The sequence below is a fragment of the Lemur catta genome, chromosome 4 (assembly GCF_020740605.2).
Source record: "Lemur catta isolate mLemCat1 chromosome 4, mLemCat1.pri, whole genome shotgun sequence".
Classification (NCBI taxonomy): domain Eukaryota; kingdom Metazoa; phylum Chordata; class Mammalia; order Primates; family Lemuridae; genus Lemur; species Lemur catta.
Window position 1 is genome coordinate 69,173,398 of NC_059131.1, and position 15,185 is coordinate 69,188,582.

The 15,185-nt window shown below is 35.6% G+C and overlaps 1 protein-coding gene across 3 annotated transcripts in view; it reads right to left on the reverse strand.

Moving 5' to 3' along the window:
• Nucleotides 1-4,966: 4,966 nt before the first annotated feature.
• Nucleotides 4,967-15,185, reverse strand: part of TMEM87B (transmembrane protein 87B) — a 53,728-nt gene continuing 43,509 nt past the window's right edge. For 2 of the 3 annotated variants that reach the window (XM_045550079.1, XM_045550081.1), the window contains 3 exons: nucleotides 13,619-13,671; nucleotides 7,346-7,376; nucleotides 5,752-6,186 (listed from right to left, as the gene is read on the reverse strand). In XM_045550079.1, coding sequence (XP_045406035.1) covers nucleotides 6,127-6,186; nucleotides 7,346-7,376; nucleotides 13,619-13,671 — 144 coding nt within the window. In that variant the 3' untranslated portion in view covers nucleotides 5,752-6,126. Of the gene's footprint in view, nucleotides 5,148-5,751; nucleotides 6,187-7,345; nucleotides 7,377-13,618; nucleotides 13,672-15,185 lie in introns of those variants that run through there. The other variant, XM_045550080.1, reaches the window with a different exon arrangement.

Below are 15,185 nucleotides of genomic sequence, written 5' to 3' on the forward strand. Positions count from 1 at the left end.
CACCACCTGCTGGATAGCTTTTTTCCTGTACATAAATCTTTTTTTTCCTCTCCCTACCCCCACCGAGTACATAAACTTTCATTGCATCTTCTTATTACTTCTCCAAGGCAATCCTAAGGAAATACTGTCAAAATTATTTACATCTGAATTCAGTACCGGCCTCTGTCAATGGAATGTAGTTGTCAATTCACTAACACTTAAGGGGCATAGAACTTGCCCTGCAGAACTTCATTTAAACACAAGTAAATCAATCTTATAATGTATTTGAATCTTCTTTCTTTTTTTTCTTTGAGACAGGGTCTTGCTTTGTTGCCTAGGCTGGAGTGCAGTGGCGCGATTATAGCTCACTGCAGCCTCGAATTTCTGGGCCCACGGGATCCTCCTTCCTCAGCCTCCTGAGTAGTTGAGACTACAGGAGCATGCCACCACACCTGGGTAACTTTTATTTTCTGTAGGGATGGGGGGGCAAGTCTCACTATGTTGCCCAGGCTGGTCTCAAACTCTGGTCTTAAACTCCTGGGCTCAAGTGATCCTACTGCCCTGGCCTCCCAAGGAAACTGGGATTATAGGCCTGAGCCACTGCACTGGCTCAGAAAGTGTTTGAATTTCATATGCAGTTTGCTTCAGCTGACTGCCGCATCTTTCACATTAACCTCAGCTGCCTTCTGCAGACTGATCCCATGCACCAGGCACTCTAGATACATTATCTTACTTAACCTTCTAGCAAGCAAACATGGCTTTGTTAAATGGAACTTCCCCTCTCCCCCTCCCCAGTACTTCAAGGACGACCCTTCAAGGATGATTCCTACCTGTATTACATTGCAGCAGCCTTACCACCTGCCAGAAGGATGAACTTTGGCGAGTTACTTAACCTCTGGCTCAGTATTATCTATAAACCTAGGGAAATAATAGCACCCACCTCATTGGCTACTGTGAGAATATGGTGGTTAACAAAGCCTGGCACTCGCAATCCTCCCAACACTCCCTGAATTGTCACCACTGTCATTACAATAGCCCCAGCTTTTCCTCTGGGACTACCCATCTTGTCCCCCTCACCCCTGAAAGCTGGGAGAATGTCCGTGAAGAAAACTTTGTATGTCCCATCTATTAATATTTGTGGCAGGATGGACTTTTTTTTTATTAATGGATTAAGCTGTGACCTGAGGCCATATTTCTCTAGATTTTCTATTAATAATATCATATCACCTAATTAAGGCATTATCATTTTTTACATATTTATTTTTCAATACGTTTACCTTAGTGAATTAGGAAAACAGACAGAAGAAAGGTTTTTATGCTTCCCATAGTTCATTGCCCAAAAATAATCTGGCAGAGGCACTAGTTGTCCGCCCAAATCCACCTTCCGTAGAACTAGAATAGTGGGCAGGTACATGGCTACTGACATTTCCCAGCCTAACTGGCAGTCTGGTGTGGCCATGTGACTATGTTTCTGCCAATGGAATATGCTCAGAAGAGATGACCACTTTCAGGTCTAGCCCCCCAAACCTCTCCGGCTGTGCTGGCTGGGAACTGATGACAGGCCCCAGGGAGATGGCAGGCCAAGACGGAAATACAGTTCAGGTCTCTGGGGGACCACATGGAGGAGGGGTGCCCTCCCCACCTCCACACCCACAACTGTTACATGAGCAAGAAACACACGCCTTTTTGTCTTAACCTTCTGAAAGATTAGAATCCAATTGTGACCACAGCCTAGCTGAGCCTAACGCTAACCATGCGTGCCACTTTGATGGATTTCCACTCAGTCCTTTCTCTACCTTTACACAGATAAGTATTTACATATGTACCTTTGCATCTTCGTTCTTATGATTATTTTCCTATTATAAATTCTTCATAATAGTTTAATAGCTGTACAGTATCTCGAAGTAGCTGATTAAACCATAATTCACTTAACATTTATATTGTTGGCATTTAATTTTATCTCTACTTTAAATAATGCTGTAATAAACATTTTTGTGCAGAAACCTTATTCTATATTTTGAATCATTTTTAAAAACATCACCAGAATTGACATTATTCAAAGGTTATAAACACATTTTGGAACTTTCCCAAAGACTGAATCAATTACAGTTCCATCATTAATGAGCGTGCTCATTTCATCAGGCCTTGAAAGCAAAGGGATATAAACTTAGGTTAATTTGATTTTTAAAAATATCCCCTTTTATTTTGCATTTCTTTATAACTACTGAGATTGAACACTTTTCCATGTTTGATTATCTCCTCTTTTAAGAATTTTGTGTCCTGTCATCTACTGGAGTCTACATAATCTAGCAATAATAAATATAATCAAGAATCAATCATCCAAAATTTCAGAAAGCATTTTTATTAAAAGAACAACCATTAAGGCACAAAAATACATTAATTTTTCAAACAAAAATCCTTCAAATAGTTATATCCCACATTCAAAGAAACTTCTTCCAAATTACAGAATAATTTAACCTTTTTAAATAGAAAAATACAACTTCTTAAACCACTAAACTTTCTCCCCAAATAAATGAATGTTTTCCTAGTTCTAAAGAAGTTTCTTCATGCAGTATTGAGCTCTGGTGTTATAAAGTACACTTCCTTAAAAATCTAGTTTTGTCACTTATATACATTTAATACATTTAAAACCTTAACCAATATATTAAACTTCTTTCTTATAAGGCTTGGTGTTTTGTATTGCTTATTACATGCTATTGATCATACAAAGACACAAGTGCCAGAACTAGTGACTTATAAATTATGTACAGATTTATAAATCTAGCACAGCCATCTCTCAACTTTAATCATGTATAATCTAGTGCAACAGACTCAAATCTCTTTTTTTTTAAAAAAAAGATATAAATCAACCTTATATGTACATTTTTTACACTTTCAGTCTTGACAATATAGTAGTGTAAACATTGTACTGTAATACAGGGGGGAGAGTCAGTATTTTACACAGGATATGAAAGAGTTAAAAAATGATTTTCTTTACAGGAAAAGTATGGGAACATCCTATCATCTCACAGGTTTAAAAAATTTAAACATTCACCTATTTTTCCTTATTTTTGAAATAAACTAACTACCATTTAAAGCAGATATTTAAATACTAATCTAACTCAAATCATGAAAATTCCCTTTTAAGCACATTTCACACATCATTTAAACCTAACATGAATTGCATAACAAGAATACTTAAGCATTTTCCTAGAAACACATGAAACTGAACCTGTATCCTCAGATCCCCTGGTTAACAGGGAGACCATCCTGATGGCATTCTAAAAGAAAACTAATGTAAGCACCTCAAAGGCCTCTATGACCAGTTTCTGGGAACTTCGTGCAGAAGCAGTGACGATGAGCTGTGCACTGTCCCTGGGTGTAACTTCTCCTCGGTGCCCTTCCTGCAGCACCCCCTCCTGTGTATGCGAGGGGGCTAAGAAGGCCCTCCATAAGAATACTCGATTTGAGTCATCAAACATCAACAGATGGCACAATTATCATTGAAAGTGACAGACACAGCACATGCCCTTCTAGAAATAACATTTCTGATGGGATCATTAGGAGGGAATCAATCCTGCTTTCTCTGGATGAAAGAAAAGTTTGCATTGCAGCCTGTAGCTGATCTAACATAAGCAGCATCATTTATCTTTTCAGCTGCAGAAAGACATGTTTGTATAAACACTACTGAGGTTAATTAAGTCAGAGGCAGTTTTCCTTATCACACTTACCATCAACTCCCCACTCCCACCCCACTACATTTGTAAATCCTACTGGCTACAAGCCCAGTATTCTGCATTTTGAAATTCAAATAGAGCCATATGATGAGCTGGGGGTCAACCTGCCTTAAAACTTAGGGAGTGGGGTGTTAGACAAAAAGATTAAGAACAAGAAGGCAGCGGTCACCTGCAGCTCTGAAATAACTGGGCTAAGTGAGGGTCTAAGAATACACCAACACCAGAATGAACCTAAGTGCTAGGAAATGTGGTGGGTGGGAGTCTGTTATGCTGGCAGAAACTGAAATAAGGAGTGGAATCCACAACTGTTATATTGGACATTCTTTTCCTAGGAAGGATGTCCCAAAGCAATAGCATCTTGAAAACCAAGCCTTCTTAGTAATGTTTGCCAACACTCTTCACATTCCACATGTTCACTACTGAAAACACATTTGCCAACATCTTTCAAGAAACTACTAACAAAAATAAATCTTCCTTACTAATCTCTCTGAAATGAGTAAGCAAGAAATAAATTCAGAAGGTTGACTTTTGTAAGAAAAAGAAAATTTTGCTTTGTGGCTTCATGGCGAAAAAATTAGAGGTTTTATTTAAGTGTTTGTACTGGTTAACGTTTTCCTAATCAAAATTCTCCGAAGTCATTCTCAATTCATAGGGTTAGAACTCCTCCAAAGAAAAGACATACAAGACACCAACTTTAATTACTATTATTATTTTTTTCATTTTTTGGAGAGAGAGTCTCACTCTGTTGCCCCAGCTAGAGTGCAGTGGCGTCAGCCTAGCTCACAGCAACCTCAAACTCCTGGGCTCAAGCAATCCTCCTGCCTCAGCCTCCCCAGCAACTGGGACTACAGATGCACACCACCACATCCAGTTAAATTTCTTTTTTTCTATTTATTTTGTAGAGATGGGGTCTTGCTTTTGCTCAGGCTGGTCTCAAGCTCTTAAGCTCAAGCAATCCTCCCGGTTGGCCTCCCAGAGTGCTAGGACTACAGGTGTGAGCCACCACACCAGGCCTTAGTTACTATTCTAACTAACCACTACCCTGCATCTTTGGTCATGAAAGCAGCAAAACATTCATATATTCATCATACTACATTCAATTGTCTTTCAAGTTTAGAACACTCCACATTTTAAAAAAAGACATTAAAACAAAATATTTCAAATTACATATTACAAATGTATAATGTAACAAAATAAGGTATAAAACATGGCTGAAGGTTAAGAAATTAATTACAAGATTAACAGTGATATACCTTGCAATTAAACATGTTTTTATTATGAAAGGGAACATGCCAAGATGATGTAAAAGGTACAGTTCTAGTTCCCCCAAGGTCCTCCGGCTTGCTAGGCAGGAAGTGCTCTAGGGAGCCATGTGGCCAGGTGTCCATCACCTGCCCTGGCAGAGTCAGCAGCAGCACGTGTACACATGGCCTGAGTGAGGGAGCAATGGCAGAGTAAATCTTTGGAAGTGACCCTTAAGACTTCTCTCTGTGCACTGTGTTCCCCTGAGCTCAGAGAAGACCTAACTCCATGATTTGATGTGCACAGTGATACTTACAAGGGCTTTGTGCAGATTAAAAAAAAAAAAAAAGACGACAAAATTAAACATATAAACATGCCTATGTTCTAATGTTAACCAAGTTTTTACTTACTATCAAATCACTTCCATGTAAAAGTCAAAGAAAATTATTATTGCATCTAGTAAACTCAAGACGTGGAGACACTGATATACTACACTTCTGAAGAATCACATTATCTATTTTAAGGTGAGTGGAAAGAATAGCAGGAGTGTTTATTTAATATATTAACTGCCATGTGAGTTGTATTTAACTCACGCTAGTTTTGAGCCCAGGGCCTCATGAAGCATATGTAACTCACACGTCACTTTACTTTGGAAGCCACCAGAACTACTTTTCAAGTTGCATATAACTCACGCACAGAAAACAATAAAAAAATATCAAATTTTTCATTAAAGTGGAAAGGATCATCTTATTTTTGAAGTTTTTACTCTATTTTCATAATAAAACACCACGGCCCCAAAGAGAAAAACTTTTTTTCTAGTGTGGCAGTCAATGCATCATAAAAATTTTTTTAAGAAAGGAGAGGAAACCAAAATCCACATGACTGCTACCCATCAGCCAAGAGGCATTCGTGCAGATATCTTTATCGTAATACTTTTCTCAAGAGTATTTCCAATTCCAGGAAATTTAATGAACATTAAACTGACATTCAAGAGTCAGCTATAAAAGGGTTGCAGAACCCTCCTATCATCTGAATTCTTCATTTTAACACACAAATTTCCAAAATAATACAAGAAAAACATTATGCTATATCAATACAAAGCCCTCTTTCAGTCTTGAAGAAGGATAGTCCTTCACAGTTAACTAGGTTTCATTTACATGGTTTCCAATCACATTATCTTTTCTGAAGAGAACATTTTTTCAGCCATGTCAGATCTGGTCATGATTTCCTGAAGAAGGGAAAAAAAAAAAAGAAGATTGGTATCAAAATGTTAATGCTGCTTCTAAAACCCTAAAAAAATGTCCTAATCTTTCAATAGTCACAACTTAATCTTTTCAATAGCCACAATTTTGGGGAACTAAAATATATTCCATGATAGACATGGAAATACCCAGATATAGAAAATAAAAACCACATAATCCACATCCTTTAATAATGTACAGTCAATTATCTGCTGAGAAGTTCAGAAAACTTCTAACTCCCTGCTAGATAGAAAATATGTCAAGTTCAGAATCTCCAGGGAGAGCAGGAATGGAGCTCAACTGGATTGCTTAGGCATCGCTCATCGAGGGATCTGCCTCACTTAACTGAATTAATGTATTCTTGAAATTGTAAATGATTTACTAAATAAATACCTTAAATGCCTCTTTAAAAGTAATTCTATGGTACATCTTTCTGTAGAGTTATACATTTTGAAATTTAACTGTTTTGTAGCGAGGCTTTCTCAAACACTCCCATACTGCTGTGGTCAAATCGACACACTGATGCCAAAATCATTTCCCTGATCTTTCAACAAATAAGAGTTCTGGCTCCTCCTCTCATGTTCTACAGCCACCACATAAATTACTACTTAACTACCACAAATTTCTCTCTATTCTTCTTTTGTATAAGCTAATGTTCCATGCATCCATCCTTTAATTCTTACACTTCAGACTTCTTCCTGCCTTGGGCCATGTTTCAATGTCCAAAATCCATAACTAATTTTCCCCCAAAAAACTTCCCTAAATCCACATCCTCTATTCAAATTTTCTGCTTAGTAAATGAAAATGAGAAAGAAACATTATTTAATACTCCAGTGAAACATCTACAAGTATCAGAGATTAGAGAAACTATCTTAAAATCTTCTAAACTCTTACCTATATACAAGATCTTAGCAAATCAAAATAATCCCTCCCTTCTTTCATACCAATAAGCACTGATCTTGCTCTTGTTTGAAACAAGAACTTTACCCATAAATCCTTCAAACTTTACCCACGAATCAATTCATAGTATTTTTCTGTCCGCTCAATTTATAATCATTTTAAAAAGTAACTTTTGGAATCTCTTTCTGAAATACATCTCTACTTTGTGAAAATAGCTCCAAGGAAACAGGCAAAAATATATTTTACCTCATCTGAATCCACTAACACTGGAAGAGCTCTGAAATAAAAGAGGGGGGGAGTGACAATGTTATTAAAAGTAAGGCCAGCATGCCCACAAAAACTGAATATGGATGTATGTCATGGCCTACCAATTCTACCCCCTGGAGACAGACAGCTGAGAAAAGGGAGTACCTAGGCTCACTGACATGGAAAAGAATTTTCATAGTAGTAGTATTCTCAATAGCTCTAATCTGAAAATAACCCAAATGAGTAAATTGTAGTGTATTCATACAATGGAGTAAAATACAGAAAAGCAAATAGATGATCTATTAAGGGATAAAATTTTAAAAACCTACACAAGTAACCTACAGTTATAGATATCAGGACAGCAGGACCTCTGGGAAAGTTAGCTCCTGATTTGGAAGGGAAATGGAGTTTTTAGGGTATTAGCAATATTCTGTTTTTTGATCTGGGGGCTGATTATACAAATATGCTCATTAAAAAAATTTTACTAAGCCATATACTTAGGATTTGTGCATTTTCCAGAATGTAATGTTGCTTCAAAAAATGCTAAGTTAAAAGTTAACTGAAATATTTCAATAATCTTAACATCAAAATGGAAACAACAAAAACAGCAAGATCAGCAATCCTAGAGCCTAAGATGTTGGAGGAATATCAATGACTAAAAACATACAAATGAGTAATTCCAAACACAACTGACATCTAACTACTTATTTATTTTTTAATCCCCTGCTATTTTTTACTTTGAATAGTTGGACAGGTATCTGAGTGGAGACCTACCAACTAATTAGAAAACCCATACGTCATGTGCTTTTGTGAGAACTTAAGAGGGGTGAGTAAACAAGTGGTATTTACAGAATCAAGTATTGGCCTAATTCTTGTGTCATTATCACCACTGCCTGGATGTCTACCAGTGAAGGGTACTAGAGAAAGAAAGAGAAAAAGAGAGAAAGAGAGAGAAAGATACAACATAACCTTTGCTCAGGAATGATAATACAGATACAAAAGAAGACAAGTGTGTTCAGTAAGCTTAATCTAGCCTCAGTGTGCAATAGAGCTTTGAGGGAGAGTGCCTGAAAGAAAAGTCCATTTGCCAAAGTTACAACGTGAAAGTCAAAGAAATGTGTAATTCCAGACGATGCTATTACAGCGCAGTCCATGGTGAAGGCAGAAGAAAGAAAGCTGTGAGACTAACTAGATGTGAGAAAGTCGTCAAGGCGGATCGTGTGGAATGATACTATCAAGGAAAATCTGGGGGAGAAGACTACATTAGGGGAAAGATGAACCTCAGAGGCACAGAAGACAGTCTGCTAGGTACCTGGCACCTTGGTTAGAGAGAAGCACTAGCAACAGCAACAATGGCTCCTGCTGTGAGGTTAATGACCACTTAAAGCTTATGAAGACCTATTCAGTGCATTGAAGAGGGAGTTGAGCTGGTAAACTGTGCTAATCTGATTTACCAGAGATGAGGAAATTCACAGTGAATAGCATATGAATATCTTATAATATACTATATCAGATGGTTATTTATGATCTTTTTAAATTGTCCTATGTCTTACAAAGTTTTTGTTCCATTTTCATGGAAGTATGAAGAAGGTTTTTCTCTGTATATGAAGTCTAAATACTAAACTTGCTACTTAATTTGTACATTAATTGTGGATAGCACTGTGCTAAATTTCTTATGTTAAAGTTTTCAGAAGTGAACACACAAGGGTTCCCAAAAACCTAAAATTCTGGAAACTATCTTGGATTATACAACTCTACTGATTTCATATAAATGGTTCATGAAAATATCAAATAAGACATTTTAATCTTCTATGTTTCAAATGAATTTTTATAACCAGATATTTCCATTTACAGAAAGAAAGAGTACAGAATGATGACTTTCTCACCTACAAAGAGAACCACCCAGGAGCCTTATTGCGTTCCACCAAGAAGTGGTGGCACAGTAGGGGGTGAGTCTGCTTAAATGATTTCCTTCCAAAATACTTAGTTAAGAGTTTCCAAATCTGGAAAATAATGGTGGCCACTTAATCTGAATCTTTCCACATATCCTTGCTCAAAAAACCATAAAATTACCAAGGACTGTAAACAAAACCACACAAGACTCATGACTTCAGCATTACCAGAAAAACACCACAAACTTGAAATTACATGTAAGCAGAGAAATAAACACCAAATTCCAACAGATTTCTTGCTGCCACTGCAAGCTCTGGGTACAGAGTGGGCAAAGAGAGGGTTGAGAGACTGTTAAAAATAGGAGAGTGCATGAGGATTCAGAAAAAGCATGGACAAAATCAACCCCTGCAAAAAAGTCCAACACAAAATGCCAAATGACTGAATAAAGGTTGGTGATTTGGTAGTTCACAGTATTTGCTACAGGGAATGGGCTTAAAACGAGCAGGAACAAAAGTAGCAGCCTTGAACAATCACTGGTTTCCGGGGAGAATCATATACGTACAAGAGGAATCATCTTTGGAGACGTGGTAGTGTAACAAATGAAAAGAAGGAAGTAAAAAGGGAAAATTAAGGATCCTGCAGAAATAAAAGAAAAACAAGACAACATTAACCTTCCCTTCTCCATACCCCTTCATCTCATCAATCTCATCCATAAAAGAAACTACAATTCATGCAAACTGATGGAAGAAGGTATTCAAACTAGGAACCCTCATCAAAAAATGCCTAGGATGGGGAAAAACAAGTAATCAATTTCATACAATGGTGTAGGAAAAAAAAAAAAAAAGAAAAAGAAAAATGAAAATCAAAACATTTTATAGTAGAAGAAAGCTATAGCTATAATACAATGCTCCAAATTAAATAAAATCACTTAAAAAGAACATTTGGCAATACTAAAAACATTCTACAATGAGAAATTTAAAAACCAGGACAGAAGTGGATAACAACAAAACAAATTCACAGAGTCTATCAAACTCAGGAAAACAATTAAAGAAAAAGACAAAAGTCATCCCAGTGATGAATATAAAAATTACAAGGTACCCAAGGGAGAATAAATTCAAATGAAAATTTGATATGTGACAGGAAAACAACTAAAAGAATGAAAATGATATAAAGAAAGAAGTAAAAAAGATCATAACGAAGTGACTGAAATAGAAGACAGCAAGGTAAAGGTAGAGATAAGAGGTCAGATGATTCCTTCCACAAAAACATTTATAAAACCTGGACAAAAATACCAAAAATAAGTAGCTGAAGGCACTGGAAAATGACCAAGGGATACGGAACTGAGAAGCTCAACAAATCCCAAGGAGAATAAACAGAAAGAAAACCACATCTAGGCACATCATAGATACACTGAAGAAAGCTAGATAAAAAGGAAATATCAGAAAAGCAGCAAAAGATAAATGACACCCTTACATACATGAGAACAACAAGACAATGACTGATTTCTTCTCAAGAACAATAAAAGCCAGAAGATATTGGAAAGACATGTTGGAAGTGCTCAAACAAAAGTCAATTAAGATTTTTATATCCAGCAAAACTATGCTTTAAAAAGGAAGGCAAAATAAATACATTTTCGTAAAAATAAAATTGAAATAATTTGTTGCTAGCAGACCTACACTATAAGAAATACTAAAGAAAGACCTATAGGTGGAAGGTCTTAGCTCAGATATACAGAAGGAAAGAAGAAATAGTAAACACATCGGTAAATATAAAAGAATATATATGCATAAATTTTCCTTTTCTGTTAAAAAAATGTATAATAGTATATCATTAGTTTCACAATGTATAGGCAGTTCTTACTTTGCATGGACCTAATATGCATAAATTTTAGTTATCACAGTTTAGTTAAATAACACTAGTCTCCCAACAAGACAGTTCAAATTCCAGTTGCTCAAAAGCACAATGACGTATCACTTCACAGTCAAAAAGAGAGCTAAAATTAAAAAGGTGGAAAAAAACAAGTGTTGGTAAGAAATCTAAAGAAATTAGAATCCTCATACCGTAAAATAGTGTAGCTGCTTTGGAAAACAGCTTGACACTTCCTCAAAATGTTAAACATAGAGTTGCAATATGATCCAGCAATTCTACTTCTAAGTATATAGGCAAGAGAAATGAAAATATATGTCCACACCACGCTCCTAGAATCATCATATTTTTAGTAATGAAAACTAAACAGAAAATCTTCAAGGTAGCCAAAAAAATAATAATAAAACTCACACAAAATAAAACCCACATAACACATGGAGGAAAAAAGATAAGAACTAAAGCAGACTTCTTTTTGAAACTGTGAAAGCCAGAAGACATTCAAGCAACAATTTTTGAAGTATTGAAAGAAAAAAGTGTCAATCAAGAATTCTATTCCCAGGAAAAAAATGTTTTTCCAAAAAGGTGGAACCAAAGACTGAGATCACAACACTCAATTCCCTTTGAACACCTGGAAAGCCTTCTCAAGAAGGACAGTTTCAAACAAGCCCAGACCCTGAAGATTAAAATAAATACCTAACTCTTCAATGGCCAGACATTGGTGAACATCCACAAGCATCAAGAACACCCAGGAAAACATGACCTCACTGAACAAACTAAATAAGGTGCCAGTGACTAAACCTGGAACAATGGAGATATGTGACCTTTCAGACAAAGAATTCAAAATAGCTGTCCTGAAGAAGTTCAATGAACTTCAAGACAACACAGAAGGAATTCAGAAGCCTATCAGAGAAATTTAACAAAGAGATTTAAAAAGAAATCAAGCAGAAATTCTGGAGCTTAAGAATTCAATTGACAAACTGAGAAATGCACCAGAGTCTCTCAACAGCAGAACTGACCAAGCATAAGAAAAAATGAGCCTGAAAACAGGCTATTTGAAAATATAAAGTCCAAAGACAAAAAAGAAAGAATGAAGCACACATACAGAATCTGGAAAATAGTCTCAAAAAGGCAAATCTAATAGTAATTGATCTTAAAGAGAAGGTAGAGAGAGACAATGGGGTAGAAAGTTAAAAAAAAAAAAAGTTTAAAAGGTCCTAAGGGAAGCAAGAAAAAAAAGAAAACAATAACATATAAAGGAGCTCCAATATGTCTGGCAGCAGATTTCTCAGTGGAAACCTGATAGGCCAGGAGAGAGTAGCATGACATATTCAAAGTGCTAAAATAAAAAAACCTTAACCCTAGTATATTATATCCTGCAAAAATATCCATCAAACATGAAGGAGAAATAAAGACTTTCCCAGACAAACAAAGCCGAAGGATTTCATCAACACCAGACCTGTTCTACAAGAAATGCTAAAAGGATTTTTTCAATCGGAAATAAAAGGGTGTTAATGAACAATAAGAAATCTTCTGAAGGTATAAAATGTAGGAAAAACTCCACTAGATATCCTAGGCAAAGAATTTATGATTAAGATCCCAAAGGTAATTACAGCAACAACAAAAATAAATAAATGGGATGTGATTAAATTAAAAGTCTTCTGCATAGCGAAGGAAATAATCAACAGAGTAAAAAGTCAACCTACACAATGGGAGAAAATATTCGCAAACTATACATCCAATAAAGGGCTTATATCCAGAATCTACAAAGAACTCAAACAAATCAGCATGGAAAAAAAAAACACCAAAAATTCCATTAAAAAGTGCGCAAAAGACATGAGCAGAAGTTTTCCAAAAGATAGACAAATGACCAAAAAACATATGAAAAAGTGCTCAACATTACTTATCATCAGGGAAATGCAAATTAAAACTACAGTGAGATATCAACTTACCCCTGTCAGAATGTCCTTTATTAAAAAATCAAAAAGCAATGGATGCTGGCAAGGATGCAGAGAGAAAGGAATGCTCATACACCGTTGGTGGGATTGCAGATTAGCACAACCTCTAAGAAAAACAGTATGGAGATTCCTCAAAGAAACAGAGGTAGACCTATCATTCAACCCAGCAATCCCACTACTGGGTACCTACCCAAAGGAAAAGAAGTTATTTTATCAAAAAGACCCCTGCATTCAAATGTTTATCGCAGTACAATTCACAATCACAAAGATGTGGAATCCACTTAAGTGTTCTTCAATTCATGAGTGGATAAAGAAAATGTGGTAGATATATACCATGGAGTACTACTCAGCCATAAAAAGGAATGAAATAATGTCATTTTAAGCGACTTGGGTGGAACTGGAGACCATTATCCTAAGTGAAGTATGTCAGGAATGGAAAAACAAATACCACATGTGCTCCTTAATAACTGGGGGCTAGACTCTGTCTCAAAACAAACAAACAAACAAACAAAAAACACAGCCTAAAATTTAGACTTAAACTTTAACAGAGGATACTTACACATCTGTGAATGAAGAGGGAATATTTTCTTCCACCCACTTCAAATCTTCATCCTGTAGACATAAATATTTATATTTAGCATTTGCTTAATACCACCTAAAAGCAGAATTTTTCAACAGAATGTACGTAAAATTTAAGTATTTAAATTTGAATATTTGACATTCTTTTAGTTTCTACATATATCCTAGGAAGTTGGCACTTATGCCCCACAGAAATTATGCCAATGTTTTTTTAAACAGGCAAATAGAAATTGGATTTCAGACTTTTGCACTCCCTCTTGGTTTTAGTTAGATGCATAGGTGTTATTTTTCGCCCCAAGAAATCACAGTAACAACACAGAGTTGATTTATACAATAGAAAATATCAAGAATATTAATTTGATTTTTTGCTTTCCCGTACTCATTATGCCTCCTAATTTGTTCAAGTTTTTATATCATGAGTTTATAACTTTTCAACAGAAAAAGATGATGGTACAAATACTCTAACTTTAGAAAAGCCTATTTATTTATATCACTCGTATTTACACTTATCTTCCTTTAGGAGACAAGAAAAGGGCAGTGGGTCAGTTGGGGTATCTAGGTATAATCTATCTATTTCTAACAGAAAACCTGATAATACTTATTTCACTGGGGAAAGAAAAATAAAAGGTAGAGTGATATTTTGGTATGTAATGTAAAATAAATAAAACATTTTCTTTGCTGTCTACCTGGCTAAATGGAATAGTCTGGTTCTAGTATTCATTACATTTTGCTTATCTAAAGAGAAACAAAGCAACTGAGCCGGTGTTAATAGGAACCCAATTCTCTGAGTGGGTATCAGGTGGAAGTAAATCAATGAGAGATAAGATTCCTAATTTCTGATCAAGAGCTGACTACATTTACTTTAGAGACATGAAAAAGTATTCCTCTGACATGTTTGTAATACTGAGGTTTAAAATAAACTGAGCTACATCTGTAAAATAAGAGGAAAATACCTAACAAACTGAAAGTGTAATAGCTCTACCACCAGATAATTAAATTGTTGTAATTTTTTGAAAGTTTAAATTATCATAAAACCATTCAAAGAACACATTTTAAAGATTATTACCTTACCAAAAGTAAAAATTAGAGAATTTACCCAATCCAACGGATAAAAATGTTCTCATATATCATCTGTCCTGGTAGAACTTATATATGCATACCCAAATTTTTACATAGTATTTAATTTAATCATAGCCTACATAATTATAGGAAAGCAAAGTATAAAACTGTATGATAGACATTTCCATTTTCTTCATAATTATCACTTTTATGCATAAATAATATGTATAAAATATTTTTAAATTCATCTCTGCCCAGTATTTTATCATTTTATTCAAGATTCCATGATTTAAAAAAAAAATCTGCTAATTTTAATAACTGCATAGGTAACACATAAAGTCCTCTTCCCAACAGATAACAAATGTTAATTAAAATGGCTTCAAGGGTTGGGTGTGGTGGCTCACACCTGTAATCCCAGCACTTTGGGAGGCTGAGGTAGGAGGACCACTTGGGTCCAGGAGTTAGAAACCAGCCTGGGCAACATAGTG